Genomic DNA, 13,057 nt, shown 5'->3' with positions numbered 1-13,057 from the left:
GTGTGTGTGTGTGTTTAAGAGAATAGCGATATAGGAAGGAGATAGGTCTCAAAGTGTGTAGAGAATAAATAGGAAGGAAAGAAAGAAGAAAACCTTTGACACATTGGAACAACAGTGGCATAGAAAGTCCTTATCAGTGAAACACACCTCACAAGAACCCCAAACATTTGAACACTCCTTCTATGGGTTCAGAACAGTCTCATTAATAATGAATGCACAGAGAAGGATTCCAAATGTATTTTGTGATTTATATATAAATTACTCTCTTCTCACAAATACTTTTCAATGCACACACAAATGGATATTATCAGTATGTATAAATGTAAAATAAATCCATAAACAAAAATAAGTTTCACAAACACATTTCTGCTCCACAGACAAATGCGTCTTGTTCTAAATAAATGCATAAAGGGAGGCATCCATCAGATGCCTCCCTGGTTCTATTTCATTCCTACTGACCGCCAGAGGCGGTGCTTTAGCACTGGATGTTCCATCTCGCGCTAAAGCACCGCCTCTGGCGGTCATCCGGAATTCATAGAACCATAGTTACATACGTAACTATCGTTTTCAGCCAATCACATGACTGGAGTGACTGGGTTTTTAGATTGGCGGTGCCGTTAAAGTACTATTAATAATCGTTTACTACTTTAGCGGCACCGACAATCCCAAAACCCAGTCGAAACTAGATGAAAAAAGTGTGTAGTTCAAAACGTGACGCAGCTTTTACTACTACGCCACCCAGAGATTGTTATGTACGATCATTCAAAAAACCCATGTTTGTGTGTGGATCAGAAATGTGTTTGTGAAACTTATTTTTGTTTAGGGATTTATTTTACATTTATACATACCGATATTTGTGAGAAGAGTCATTTATATATAAATCACAAAATACATTTGTGAATCCTTCTCTATGCATTCATTATTAATGCGGCTTTTCTCCTAGCAACTTGCTAGGCAACGTCCCAGACACACATTTACAGTCCTATTACTTTTTCACACGCGCCACAAAGGTTTTGTTTCTGGGACGGCTGTGACATTTTAGGAAGGTCGGTGGGGGGGGGGGGGGAAGACGGGGCTTCAAACTAAACCCAGGAAGTTATTCCCTGCAAAGTTTTTGAAGTTTAGAAAACTGTGTTTGGCAATCGAATAGAAAATAACTTTCACTCCTCCAGGTTATTGGCTCTGGCCCCCCCCCCCCCCCCCCCCCCCCCGCGCTATGCTCACACCAGACCCCTCCTGCCCCCAGTGAGGGGGGCTTCTCTCGATTTTACAACATGGTAATGAGGAGGCTTCTCTGGCTGTTGCCCAGCAACACGCTACAAGTTGCCCAGAAGCTCACAGAGGGTCGCAGAGACAATGACACACGGCCATAACTCCTGATAGTCCAGAGCAGGGGACCATCAGGGGGGGGGGGGGGGGGGTAGAAACACAGAGGAGGGGGGGCTGGGCTGCAGGCCGTGGGACGGGCTGTGGTGTTAAGGCTGAGCCTGAAGGGGTGAGGACTGTCCCACGCTGAGGGGGAGGAGAGAAGCGAGGCGACGGCGAGGCACTGAGCTGCCCTCTGAGGTCCTCTCTCCACCAGACCAGCTCTGGGTGTGTGTTGAGGCAGACGGCAGCAGTGTGAGGGGCGCTCACCCACCAATGGCTCCTCATGGATGGGCTTTGCTCTGGACGCTGAGCGCGGTCTGGACCAGCGCTGCCGGAGGTGAGGTGTGTGACTGTGCGTGTGTGTGTGTGTGTGTGTGTGCGCGTGTGTGTGTGTGTGTGTGTGTGCGTGTGTGTGTGTGTTACAAAAAACAACTTTGTTTGTTTGTGCATTAAGGCTGATTGAGAATATCGATGCTGTGGAAAAACACCAGCTTTTGGTTGTTCTTGATGTCTGAACCATTTCGGATTCTTACCATCAAGATAGCCCGTCCTCCAGTCTCGGTGTCATGATTCTGTTCCAGAAACACTTCCTTGTCCAGAAGGCGCTCAGATAGACCAGATGGGCCAGCGGTGCTACTGGCTCTCTGGGTCTGGGTGCACCTGGTCCGAGGCTCACCAGGTCTGCAGGGAGACCGGGTCAGGGGGTCTGGCGGCGGTGGAGGGACCCCAGCTCCAGCGCTACATCCAGCACTCCTTCCCCGTGTGAGTCTGAGCCCCCCCGCTTAGCGCCATGGGAATCGTGATGCTTAGAAAAAAATCATGGACCTTTGTTTTTTCTATTATATTTATTTTTATTGATAAAATAATAAATTATTATATATTATTTAAATTGTATATATATTAAGCCATAGTTCCTTGCTCTTTGGGGGACCAGGATAAGTGGGTTGTGTGTGTGTGTGTGTGTGTGTGTGTGTGTGTGTGTGTGTGCGCGTGCGCGTGTGGCCTGCTTGTTGCTTGTGCAGCCCTGTAATTGTGATTAAGGACGTTACAAAACAAATAAATATTTTGTTGTCCAATTCTCTTCCACTTCTGTGTATTGGTCCTCGTCTTCCGGTGACGGAACAGGAAGTCCAGTGTGTGGGTGTGGCTCAGGGGGGCGGGGCCTGAGGGCTCCCCGGGTCCCGGGGGTACGGCGTCGGAGGGCCCCGGCCTCTGCCCTCAGATGGCCCTGGGGTCCCCAGGGCAGCGCCGGGGGACCGGGTGCAGCGAGCGCCACGCCGTCCTCTGTGAGGGAGACGTGAACGGTACAGTCTGCTCAGACCTCTAGTGTTCAGAGTTCAGAGGTCACCTGGATGCTGCATAGCCTCCCCCCCCTGCACCCCCCCCCCCCCCCCCCCCACCACACCCTTCTTATGCACCTATTGTATGTTGTACATCGTGGCACTTAAAAATAGTACTTAGCATTGTGTAGCATCTTATCCTTACTGTCTCTGTGGTATACGGGGAATGGGTTAACCTAGTGATGGTTAGTGCTTGGCACTTGTTTCTATGAACATCCTTACTGTAGCGACAGAGATATACTGTATTGCTGTTTCTCTTTCTTCGCTTTGGATAAAAGCGTCTGCTAAATGCCCTGATTGTAAAAGTATCAAACGCAAGTTCAACGGGAGATATACAACATACGATTACGGGACAACAATCTCTTGAGGCTGACAACACACTGAACACACAGTCATTCGAGCAAGTCACTTGTACCTATTGACATCAAGCATTATCACATCATTTGTGACGTGTTTTCAACTTTTGCTGTGGATTGGAGTTGCTCTATTGGTGAATGTTCTGTGGTTGTGGCTCCTCTCTCTGTTCAGCCTCCTTGCCGTCCGTGGACAGTTACCTGACCGGGTTGGCCCTCATGACGGGGGTCTACCCGGGAGTAGAGCTGCCCACCCTGCCCAACATACCCAACGCCGGGCAGCACCCAGTGGAGGTCTGTAAGACACAGTCTCACAAGACCTCTGATAGGAGGACTGGATCCCACATTGGGCACAGAGGGGTCTGACAAGACCTCTGATAGGAGGACTGGATCCCACATTGGACACAGAGAGGGACATGCTACAGAAAATTGTTGCAAAAGAGATGGGGATTCATTGGAAAATAAATCAGTATGGAAATATATTAGAAAGTAGTGACCTATGAAAAGTAACGAACAAAGGTGCATTTAATCCACCAAGCCCGTCCCGGCGGATTTAATGGGATCATGCCTTATATTATGTATGCGTCCATTACATTTTGGCACAAATAAATGACTTCCTTGGCCGTCCCTTAGTGTGTCCGTCCTCTGTATGTGTTGGACCGGGGTCCATGTCCTTCCTTCTGCTTTTACATTCACATAAACACACACAGACACGCACACACACAGACAAACAGACGCACACACACACACACACACACACACACACGCAGACGCAGACACAGACACAGACACAGACACACAACCACAAACACAAACACAAACACGCACACAACCACAAACACGCACACACACACACACACACACACACACACACACACACACACACACACACACACACACACACACACACACACACACACACACACACACACACACACACACACACACACACACACACACACACACACACACAACCACAAACACAAACACGCGCACACACACACACACACATACACGCGTGTGCACACTCACTTTCTCACTTCCTCCCTCACTCTCCCTGCAGCTGCAGCTGTTCCCTGGCTTATGGATTAGCCACGCAGGTGTTCTGGTGTCGATAGAGATGGTGGTCCAGCCCGGCACGCGCCCCAGCCTGGCCCGGGTGCAGATCCTCAGGCCGTACTGCAGTCCCACGCACCATCTCGTACCCCCAGGTCTCAGAGCTCGCTGGGCTTAAGGTCACGTAAACTGACCCTTCATAGAGCTGTCATTGAAGCACAAGGCCTCACTCATAACACTCTTTGTATGTCGGCTACTTGTATGTATTCAGGGCACACTTGGCAGACTAAACCAGTGAGGAGGACATTTACCGTTGCAAGTGCTTTGACACACATGAATTTAACACCTACCCTCCTACCCAATGCTAATGGGTAGGAGGGTAGCTCTGCAGATAAGCAGAACTAAAACTAGTGTTCCGAGTGGCACCAGTGTTTGTCCTACGATGACAGCTCTGGGAAGTGTGGCCACGTGTTTTGTCATTTGTTCTTCATCATATCTATCGTCCTATCTCGCCTCTGCCAGGCTGCAGCGCTCTTCTGAATCCGTTCAGCTGCTGCTCAGACGCCCCCCTGTGTAACACCACGGGCGGCTGCGCCGTGGGCCTCTACTGGTGCCATCTGCGGGAGGTCTGCGTGCCCGTCGCCAGCCCCTGTAGCCCCTACGACCGGTCCCCGGCCGCAGGGGCCAGGTTCAGCTACGCACTGCCCCCCAGATACCCCGCCACGCCGCCTTTCTACCACGTGGTGGCAGACCTGCCCCTCCGGATGGACGCCGTCCGTGAGCTGACGATTGTCCGAGTAGGTGGCCTTTATGAAGTTCAGCATCATGCATGTTGCATGGTTCGGTATTGCTCCCGTCTTTGATGCTGGCACACTGCCCCAACGACCACCAATTCCGAACTAGAGAAAGTTGGCTGAAGTTGGCGGGCATCCGACAACAAGAATGAAACAGGGCCTGATATTTTTGTATTTTGTATTGTTTGTCTGTGTTTGTTGTGGCGGTGGATTCAAAGTATTACATTTTTGCTTCAGCAACATGTTTTTCCATTACAGCTGGTCCTACCTGACAGAAAGTTCACGGTCTATCCTGACGATGTTGTGGCCGTACAACACAACCGCCAGTCAGGGACCTTTGTGCATTGTCCCGCTCCTGAGTCGCCCTCCAGCTCCCCCTGGCGCCAGAGCTACCTGTCCCTGGGGGGCTCTGAGGGCGGGGGCTGGTGGGAGGGAGGCCTCTCCTCCCCAGACCTGGGGGGCCGCTGGGTCGATGAGGTGGTCTGCAACCTGCGGATGCTCTACGTGGACGCCTTGCCCGGGAAGAGCCACGCCGTCCCAAACACGGAGCCCCCCCGCGACGTTGACGACCTCCCCGATACTCGGATGACCTCGGACCCTGAAGTCGTCTCCCTGAGTCCTGGTCCCGCTCCGCCTCCGGGTCGCATCACAGGACTGGAGGTCATCCACCCCCGGCCTGACGGCGACAAACAGCTCCACCTGCAGATCCAGGTCCCGGTTCTGAGTGTCGTTAGGATCCGGTCCGGAGGGCCCCACGCCAGCAGCTCCTGGTCGGCTCTGGGGCTCCGGACAGGGGCGCCCTTTCGACCGTTCTGCCCAGAGGAGGTGCCTGAACCCTGGCTTGGCTGCGAGCGAGAGTCCCCGGATACCTGGTTCTCCTGGGTGACTCTGACGCTGCCGTCGGCTGGAGAGCACACCCTGGAGGTCAGCGCGGTGAACTCGGTGAGCAGCCAGAGTGTGAGCGTGACGGTGTGGGGCTACCAGGCAGTGAGCGGACTCAGCGTGGACCCCCCTGGACTCCTGAGGGTCCTGACCGACTCGGCACAGGTGAGGATGTCCTTACCTACACCCCCCCGCCCCCCATTCCACAGGCAAACAAGCATTGAATCAGCAGGAAAACAAGCAGGGAGTCCAACAACAACAAATATGAAAGATGCACATTATCTAGTGCATCTAGTGCACACACACACACACACACACACACACACACACACACACACACACACACACACACACACACACACACACACACACACACACACACACACACACACACACACAGATTGGCCAGATGCCAGCCGCAAAATACCTTCTCGGTCTCACACTTTGAAATGTCTTCCCCCTGCTAGTCGTTCAAAGCCAAAGTAGAAACAGGTTCTTCTGTGAAGTTCACCTGGATCATGGATCGCCTGGAGGAGTTCCCCTCTGAAGGAGACTCCTACAACGTGGTGTTGAAGAAACCTGGTGACTACAAACTCAAGGTCAGATTTAGCATGTTATTCACTTTAATATCATCTATTCTATGACAGACAGCTCCATCCATAATGAACTGCCCCATGATGGATCAATCAAGAGAACCTTCTACGTTTCTCAGGTGACCGCGGCCAATCCGGTGAGCTCCCAGACGCAAGACGTTTTCCTAACCGCAGACGTCATGGTTCCGCTGGCCAACCCGGAGTTCCTGTCTTCACAGGAAGTGGTTGCTGCGAACGACACACACCTGTACACCATCAGGGTCCTGGTGGACACCGCTCTGGGGGTGACCTTCACGTAGGAGCTGTGATGATGTTCTTTCCCAGATGGATGCAGTTTATCAGAACTGTAGTAAACGGAGAATAGACTATATTTAGTATTATAAGTAAACATTTACACCCCTAAATGTTAATGTAAAAATGTCCATATGCTTGTGTGTGTTTCGTAGCTGGAGTTTTGGGGACGACAGTGGCCACGTGAGCCACGCTCATCCAGCTCCGTGTCTGACCAAAGAAGGACTGGTGGAGGAGGGAGAGAGACAGGTGTATGTTCAGGACTCAATCAGCCACGCATACCTCCAGCCTGGTAAATACGCCTCCTACTGGCTCACCACTGTAGCACACACAAACGCGCACACACACACACATAACTGGTAGCAGAGTTTCTGGATTCTATGGACACTGATCGGCTAATTCCTTCCGCCCGTGTGTGCTTATGTGTTTGTGTTTGTGTGTGTGCGTGCGTACACTTTGCAGGTGACCACACACTCCAAGTCCACGTGTCCAACCCCTACGACAGCATAGAGACTCTCAGGCTGGTGAAAGTTCGTCCCAGGCTAACGCGTCTCCTGCTCGCCTCCTCCCCTGCGGTGACCTCCGTCGAAGAGCCCTTCCTCATGGAGGTGGAGGTCCACCCCTCGGCCGACGGGGTCTCGTACGTGTGGGACTTCGCTGATGGCTCCCCGCCGCACCTGGGCTCCTTAGGAAGGATCAGTCACGTCTTCAGAGCGCTCGGCCTGTACAACGTCAGCGTGCGAGCGGACAACGGCGTGAGCGCCCTGATGTCCTGGCTGTCGGTCGAAGTGGCCGAGGAGGTTGCCGGTTTGACTCTGAGCTCCAACGGCCCCAACGAGTTGAGCTCCGCGACGGAGATCCGAGGGGAGGTGGACTCCGGGAGCGGTGTTGTTCTGGAGTTTGATTTTGGCGATGCGTCGCCACTGCGGGATTGGCCCCTAGGTGGCGTCGTGTCCCACACGTACAGGGCTCTGGGGAACTACACCGTCATCGTGACAGCCTCCAACTCCCTCGGTTCAGTCCGTCAGTCCATCAACGTTGAGGTCTACAAGTTAGGCATCAGTGAGATACTGCCTCGAGAGTGTGTCAGCACTCGTAAGGAGGTACAATTCACGGCCCTAGTGACTGTGAACGTATCCACATGTACTTTCCATTGGGACTTTGGAGAGGCATTGCCTTCCGCTTTGGTGAAAGGAAAGCCCACAGCCACACACACATACTCAAACCCCGGTGTTTTTCTTGTGAATCTGACTGTGTACAGTCCTCTCAGCTCTATGTACCTCAGTGCCAACCTTTGCGTTGAAGACTCAATATCGAGCGTGGCTTTGCAAACATCAAAGAGTGTGGTGGCAGTGGGAGAACGAGTGTGTCTGAGTGTTCTCGTGCTTCCAGAACAAATCGGTTACCGTTTTTTATGGCAGAGCTCCCAGAGTCCCTCGAGTGAGGCGGCGAACGCTGACAGGTGTTTTGTCTTTAACAAGGAAGGAAATGAAGATGTGTCGGTAATTGCGAGTAACAAAGTAAGCAGAAAATCTGCAGAAATCTCTATTGTCATTCAAAGGCCCGTGGGCAAGCCCTCTGTGGCACACAGTGGCCTAAATGGTGCGCTGACTGTCAACACAACGGCGTCCTTCTGGGTTCACAGCTGCACAGGAACCAATTACTCGGTTCTCTGGGATTTTGGTGATGGTTCCCCGGTGGGGAGTAGCGAGAACGTCTCCCACATCTTCACCTCCACGGGACAGTTCTTGATTATCGCCACAGTGTTTAACGCCATAAGCAAAACCTCAGCAACCCAGGAAGTGATTGTTGTACTTCCTGTAATAGACCTTGTGCTTCGCAGCGACCCACCCTGTGTCGCAGTGGGGGAGGAAACCGTTATAACAGCAGTTAGCACCACTATCGGCAGCACCGGATATGTCTGGTCGATCAACGGTGTGACCGTAAACGCACAGGGATCTCCTCAGCTCAGATACGTGTTTCCCACGCCAGGAGTGTATCAGGTCTCGGTCATGGCTCAGAACCCGGTGAGAAAAAGGCACGCGGCCATTTTGATCGAAGCTCATGAAAGGATAGAGAGACTTTGTATCGTGTGTCCCAATCTGACACTCATGAATTACACACCGACGGGGGAGAGTCTGCACTGCACTGCTTCCTTGGCGAGCGGTTCTAACGTCAGCTACAGCTGGTACTCTGTTCACAGAGGAACAAATCAGTCTGCTGGCCTTGGAGACAGCTTCAGGCTGCCGCTTGAAGCCCCTGGCGATGTCTTTGTCCATTTAACAGCCTCCAATAAGCTGGGTGAGACAACCAGTAATGTTTCACTCAAGGCAGTAGAGCGGGTAGCGGGTGCAGAGCTAACAACCCCATCAGACGTCGTGGCTGCAGGGAGACCGGTGAACATCTCTGTGGGCGTGGCCAGCGGGTCTGACCTCCAGTATAGTTGGTATGTCAACCCTGACCTTTCACCCCTTAGGACACACATGCCTTTTCTTCTCCATATGTATGGCCGTTTGGGTCAGAACCAGGTTGAAGTCAGAGTGGAGAACATTCTTGGTCACGTCAGTGCCACTAAAGAGTTGACGGTTCAGGAGGAGATACGAGACGTCGACTTTCAAATCAACCAAAAGCCGCGTCCGTTTTATGTCTCTACAGGTGCCGTGGTCTGGCTCTGCGGAGGCCTCCGTACAGGGAGTGATCTGACCTGGGAGTGGGCAGTGGGAGCTGCTCTGGTTAGAGGCTCCAGCTCATCATTGAATCATTCCTTTACACATGAAGGACTCTACAAGGTGTCCCTGAATGTCTCCAACGGGGTCAATTGGCAGGCGGTTTCACACAGTGTCACTGTCCAGGAGCCCATCGGTGGACTGACACTGGACCTGAACAGGTCCAATGTCTGCACTCAAGACCCGGTGGTGTTCACCCCACTGGTGTCCATCGGAACCGACGTGAGCTACAACATGACGTTTGCTGAAACTGATTTGGATTACGGGCTTGTATTCTTAAAGGACCGGTTTGTCCTGACTGACCTCCCTGTTGGACTGCACGTGGTGACAGTGGAGGCATGGAACCTGGTCAGCAGGTCAAACGTCACGTCCTCTGTTTACGTGGGTGAGCGCGTCAGTGGTTTGCACATGGTGGGTTGTTGTTCCGTCACCTTGAGTGCTCGGACTGACATCCGTTTTAAAGCACAAATCCAAAGTACCTCACCGGCCGTCTACACCTGGACGTTTTCTTTGGAGGGATCGGAGCCTGTACAGGTCAGCGGACAGGAAGTTACCTTTTCTCCACCTGGAAGTGGCACATTATCTGTCCTTGTGGAGGCCCGCAGCGGTGTCTGCTCACAGTCCCTGAATGACACATTCCTGGTGGAGTTTCCTGTTCAAGAAGTTCATCTTCTCTGTCAATCAGATGGAACATTTACCGGACACATCGTCAAGATCCTGGCCAGCGTGATTGGCGGGAGTCACCTCAAGTTCCACTGGGATTTTGGAGACTCCACTGAAGTTTTGGTGACAGACGAAAACACGGCCAATCATACGTACCACACTCCCGGGGTGTTTCACGCCACAGTCAATGTTTCGAACAATGTCAGCCAGGTATGGACTCAGATCCGCCTGGAAGTCCATGACCTGCAGTGCGGAGGCCCTCAGGCCGAGTTAGTCCAGAGCCGTCCCACCATCCTGAGGTCCAGCCCCAGCTACTTCGAAGCCGTCGTGGACGTCAAAAACTGCTCCGCATACAAGGCCGCATATCTGTGGGAAATATTCAGGAGATCTGAAGGGGATCCCGGTGGCACCGCAACCGCGGTGAACCTCGGCAGCAAGGTGTCAGTGACCTCGCCTCTGCTCTCCGTACCGGGTTGGACTCTGGAGGTCGGGCGGTACGACCTGGTCTTTACCGTCTCCCTCCAAGGAACTCCTCTCAGGATCCAGCGAGGGACATTGTTGACGGTGGCTCCCAGGTCCCTGGAGGCCGTCATCAAGGGGGGGTCCGTCAGACTCTGGCCCCCCCTCAGCGACCTCGTGCTGGACGGCTCAGCGTCCCGGGACCCCGACGCTGACCCGGACGCAGAGGACCAGTTGGAGTATCACTGGGACTTCACCGAGGAGGTATGGCTCTGTGCGGTATCTTAGGCCTGTCACAGCGCTCTCTGGCTCATCATTCGTTCTATATAATCATTCAACACAATCAGCTGCTATGTTATTCGTTTTCTTCTCAGAGTTCCACAGCGTGTGAGCCTCCATGTCCACACATTGACAGAGAGAGAAGGCAAATGACCGTCCCTGGCAACCAACTGCACAGCAGCAGAGTCTACGTCTTCACCCTCACCGTGCAGACGGCCGGCAAGCGAGCCGTCTCTACAACGCAGACCGTGAGTAGACAGCAGACCTGGTACTCCAGAGTCTGGAGATAAACTGGATATCGTCTCGAGCAGTATTTCCCAAATGGGGGTATGCTTTTCCCACAATTTCATTTTAAAGCTAAAAATAATCAAAAATTCACCAGAATCGCCGCATAAAATCTTTAGACCAAGCCTCACAAAAATCATCAAACTGAATTTGATCCTAGGTTGAGAGTTCGAATCTTGATTAGATCATTATGAACAAGCTGAACATAACATTCTGTCATTGCCACTCATTTGAGAAACACAACATTGAACGGCACCTGAAATTCATCAGGCAATCAACATTCCGGCTCATTAGTTTCCAAGAATCGGTCTGCCAAGACACAGTATGGCATTAAGGGGAACATCTCCGTTAACCATTTTCCTTCATAATTAACTGTCCTATTCATATTTCTTCCGTTAGTGTTCTTGTGTTCTTCGTATGTGTGCTTTGAGCTTTCTGGATGTTGTGTGCTTATCAATAGACAATTTGAGCATGTGAATGAGGCTGCAGTTCAGGTTTATAAGTGGAACATCTTTCCTTAAATATGACAATTATGTTATATTTATATATCTTCAAGTAGTGTGTTCTTGACTTTTAATTTTCCCCGGACCCGTTAATCACCGCTTGTGGTTATTTAGGGGTCCAAGCCAACAGGTTGGATCCCTATTGTTTTTGTATTTATTTTTCTCCCTAAAAATGTAATGCCTGTGAAGGGGGTAGTCAACTGAAAGAATATCTTACAGAGGGAACAGTAGTAGGAAAGGTCTGAGAACCAGAGTCCAGCAGCAGTTTAAAGAGTGGCATCATGTGCTTTATGGTCCGTCGCTCGCCTTCCAGGTGAGGGTGTGCGAGGCGGGGAAGGTGTTTCCCGTGACGGTGGACTGTGTGTCCTGTTCTTCCTCGGCCTCCTCTTCCTCCTCCCCCTCCCGTCGGGTCAGTTACACTGACCCCCTGGTGCTGTCGGGACTCTGTGAACGGTGTGACGCCCAGGCCCAGGTGAACCATGATGGAGCAGTTGTGTGTATTTATAAGAAAATGGCAATGTATATATATATTTTGTTTCTAATAACTTATAATGAGGAATCGTAGGGATATTATTTGTAAAACCCTGACCATGTAACCATCAAAAAATGTTAAATGCAACTCGGCTTACACATGTGTAAGAGTGTAATTTTATTTCCTACTGGTTTCTTTCCCAGTATAAAAGTAATTTTGGAATGTAATCTCCCACTGGTTACATAATGTCATTCCCTACTGGTTTCCTCTCCATTATAACAGTGTAAGTGTGTAATGTCACCCTCTACTGGTTTCCTCTCCATTATAACAGTGTAAGTGTGTAATGTCATCCTCTACTGGTTTCCTCTCCACTATAACAATGTAAGTGTTCAATGTCATCCTCTACTCTGGTTTCCTCTCCAGTATAACAGTGTAATTGTGTGTGTAACTCCCTACTGGTTTCCTCTCCAGTACCAATGGAGTGCAAAGGACCAGAGCGGGTCGACCTTTGACCTGGACGAGGTCACCACCTCGACGGGGGGGCGTTCCCCTGCCCTGGTGCTCCGCCCCGGAGTCCTGCAGGAGGGGCGGAGCTACACCTTCACGCTGAACTGCACCCAGCCGGAGGCGGGGCTGCGGGGCAGCGGCGGGCTGACCGTGGCACCCCACCCTCCGCCCAGCGGGGGGCGCTGTGTTCTGCTCCCAGGGACAGACGTCATCCACCCCCTGGAGACACTGGTCTCCTACAGCTGCACCGGTACGGGGAGAGGGCGTCATAATGAATCAAATGGAATTATTGCAAATTAAATGTATTGAATTCATTACAAATACGAGTAGTAGTACTAGTAGTCGAGGTAGTAGTTGTAGTAGCATTGGGAGTAGTTGTAGTAGCTGTAATAGTAGTAGTAGTAGCATTTTGCATTAGCAACACTTAGTAGTAGTAGGTAGTAGTAGCAATAGTTACACTTAGTAGGAGTAGTAGCAGTAGCAGCA

The 13,057-nt window shown here is 51.5% G+C and overlaps 1 protein-coding gene across 1 annotated transcript in view; it reads left to right on the top strand.

Moving 5' to 3' along the window:
- The first annotated feature begins 1,641 nt into the window (after positions 1-1,641).
- pkd1b (polycystic kidney disease 1b) overlaps positions 1,642-13,057 on the top strand; it is a 35,519-nt gene continuing 24,103 nt past the window's right edge. The window contains 14 exon segments of the mRNA XM_056577627.1: positions 1,642-1,705; positions 1,968-2,130; positions 2,494-2,672; positions 3,237-3,355; positions 4,125-4,272; positions 4,640-4,914; positions 5,170-5,958; positions 6,261-6,392; positions 6,506-6,681; positions 6,833-6,969; positions 7,140-10,789; positions 10,900-11,052; positions 11,906-12,064; positions 12,536-12,821. Coding sequence (XP_056433602.1) covers positions 1,642-1,705; positions 1,968-2,130; positions 2,494-2,672; positions 3,237-3,355; positions 4,125-4,272; positions 4,640-4,914; positions 5,170-5,958; positions 6,261-6,392; positions 6,506-6,681; positions 6,833-6,969; positions 7,140-10,789; positions 10,900-11,052; positions 11,906-12,064; positions 12,536-12,821 — 6,430 coding nt within the window.

The sequence above is a fragment of the Gadus chalcogrammus genome, chromosome 18, assembly GCF_026213295.1.
Source record: "Gadus chalcogrammus isolate NIFS_2021 chromosome 18, NIFS_Gcha_1.0, whole genome shotgun sequence".
Taxonomy (NCBI): Eukaryota; Metazoa; Chordata; class Actinopteri; order Gadiformes; family Gadidae; genus Gadus; species Gadus chalcogrammus.
Note: the sequence above shows the minus strand (reverse complement) of the source record. Positions and strands in the feature narration are given on the sequence as shown.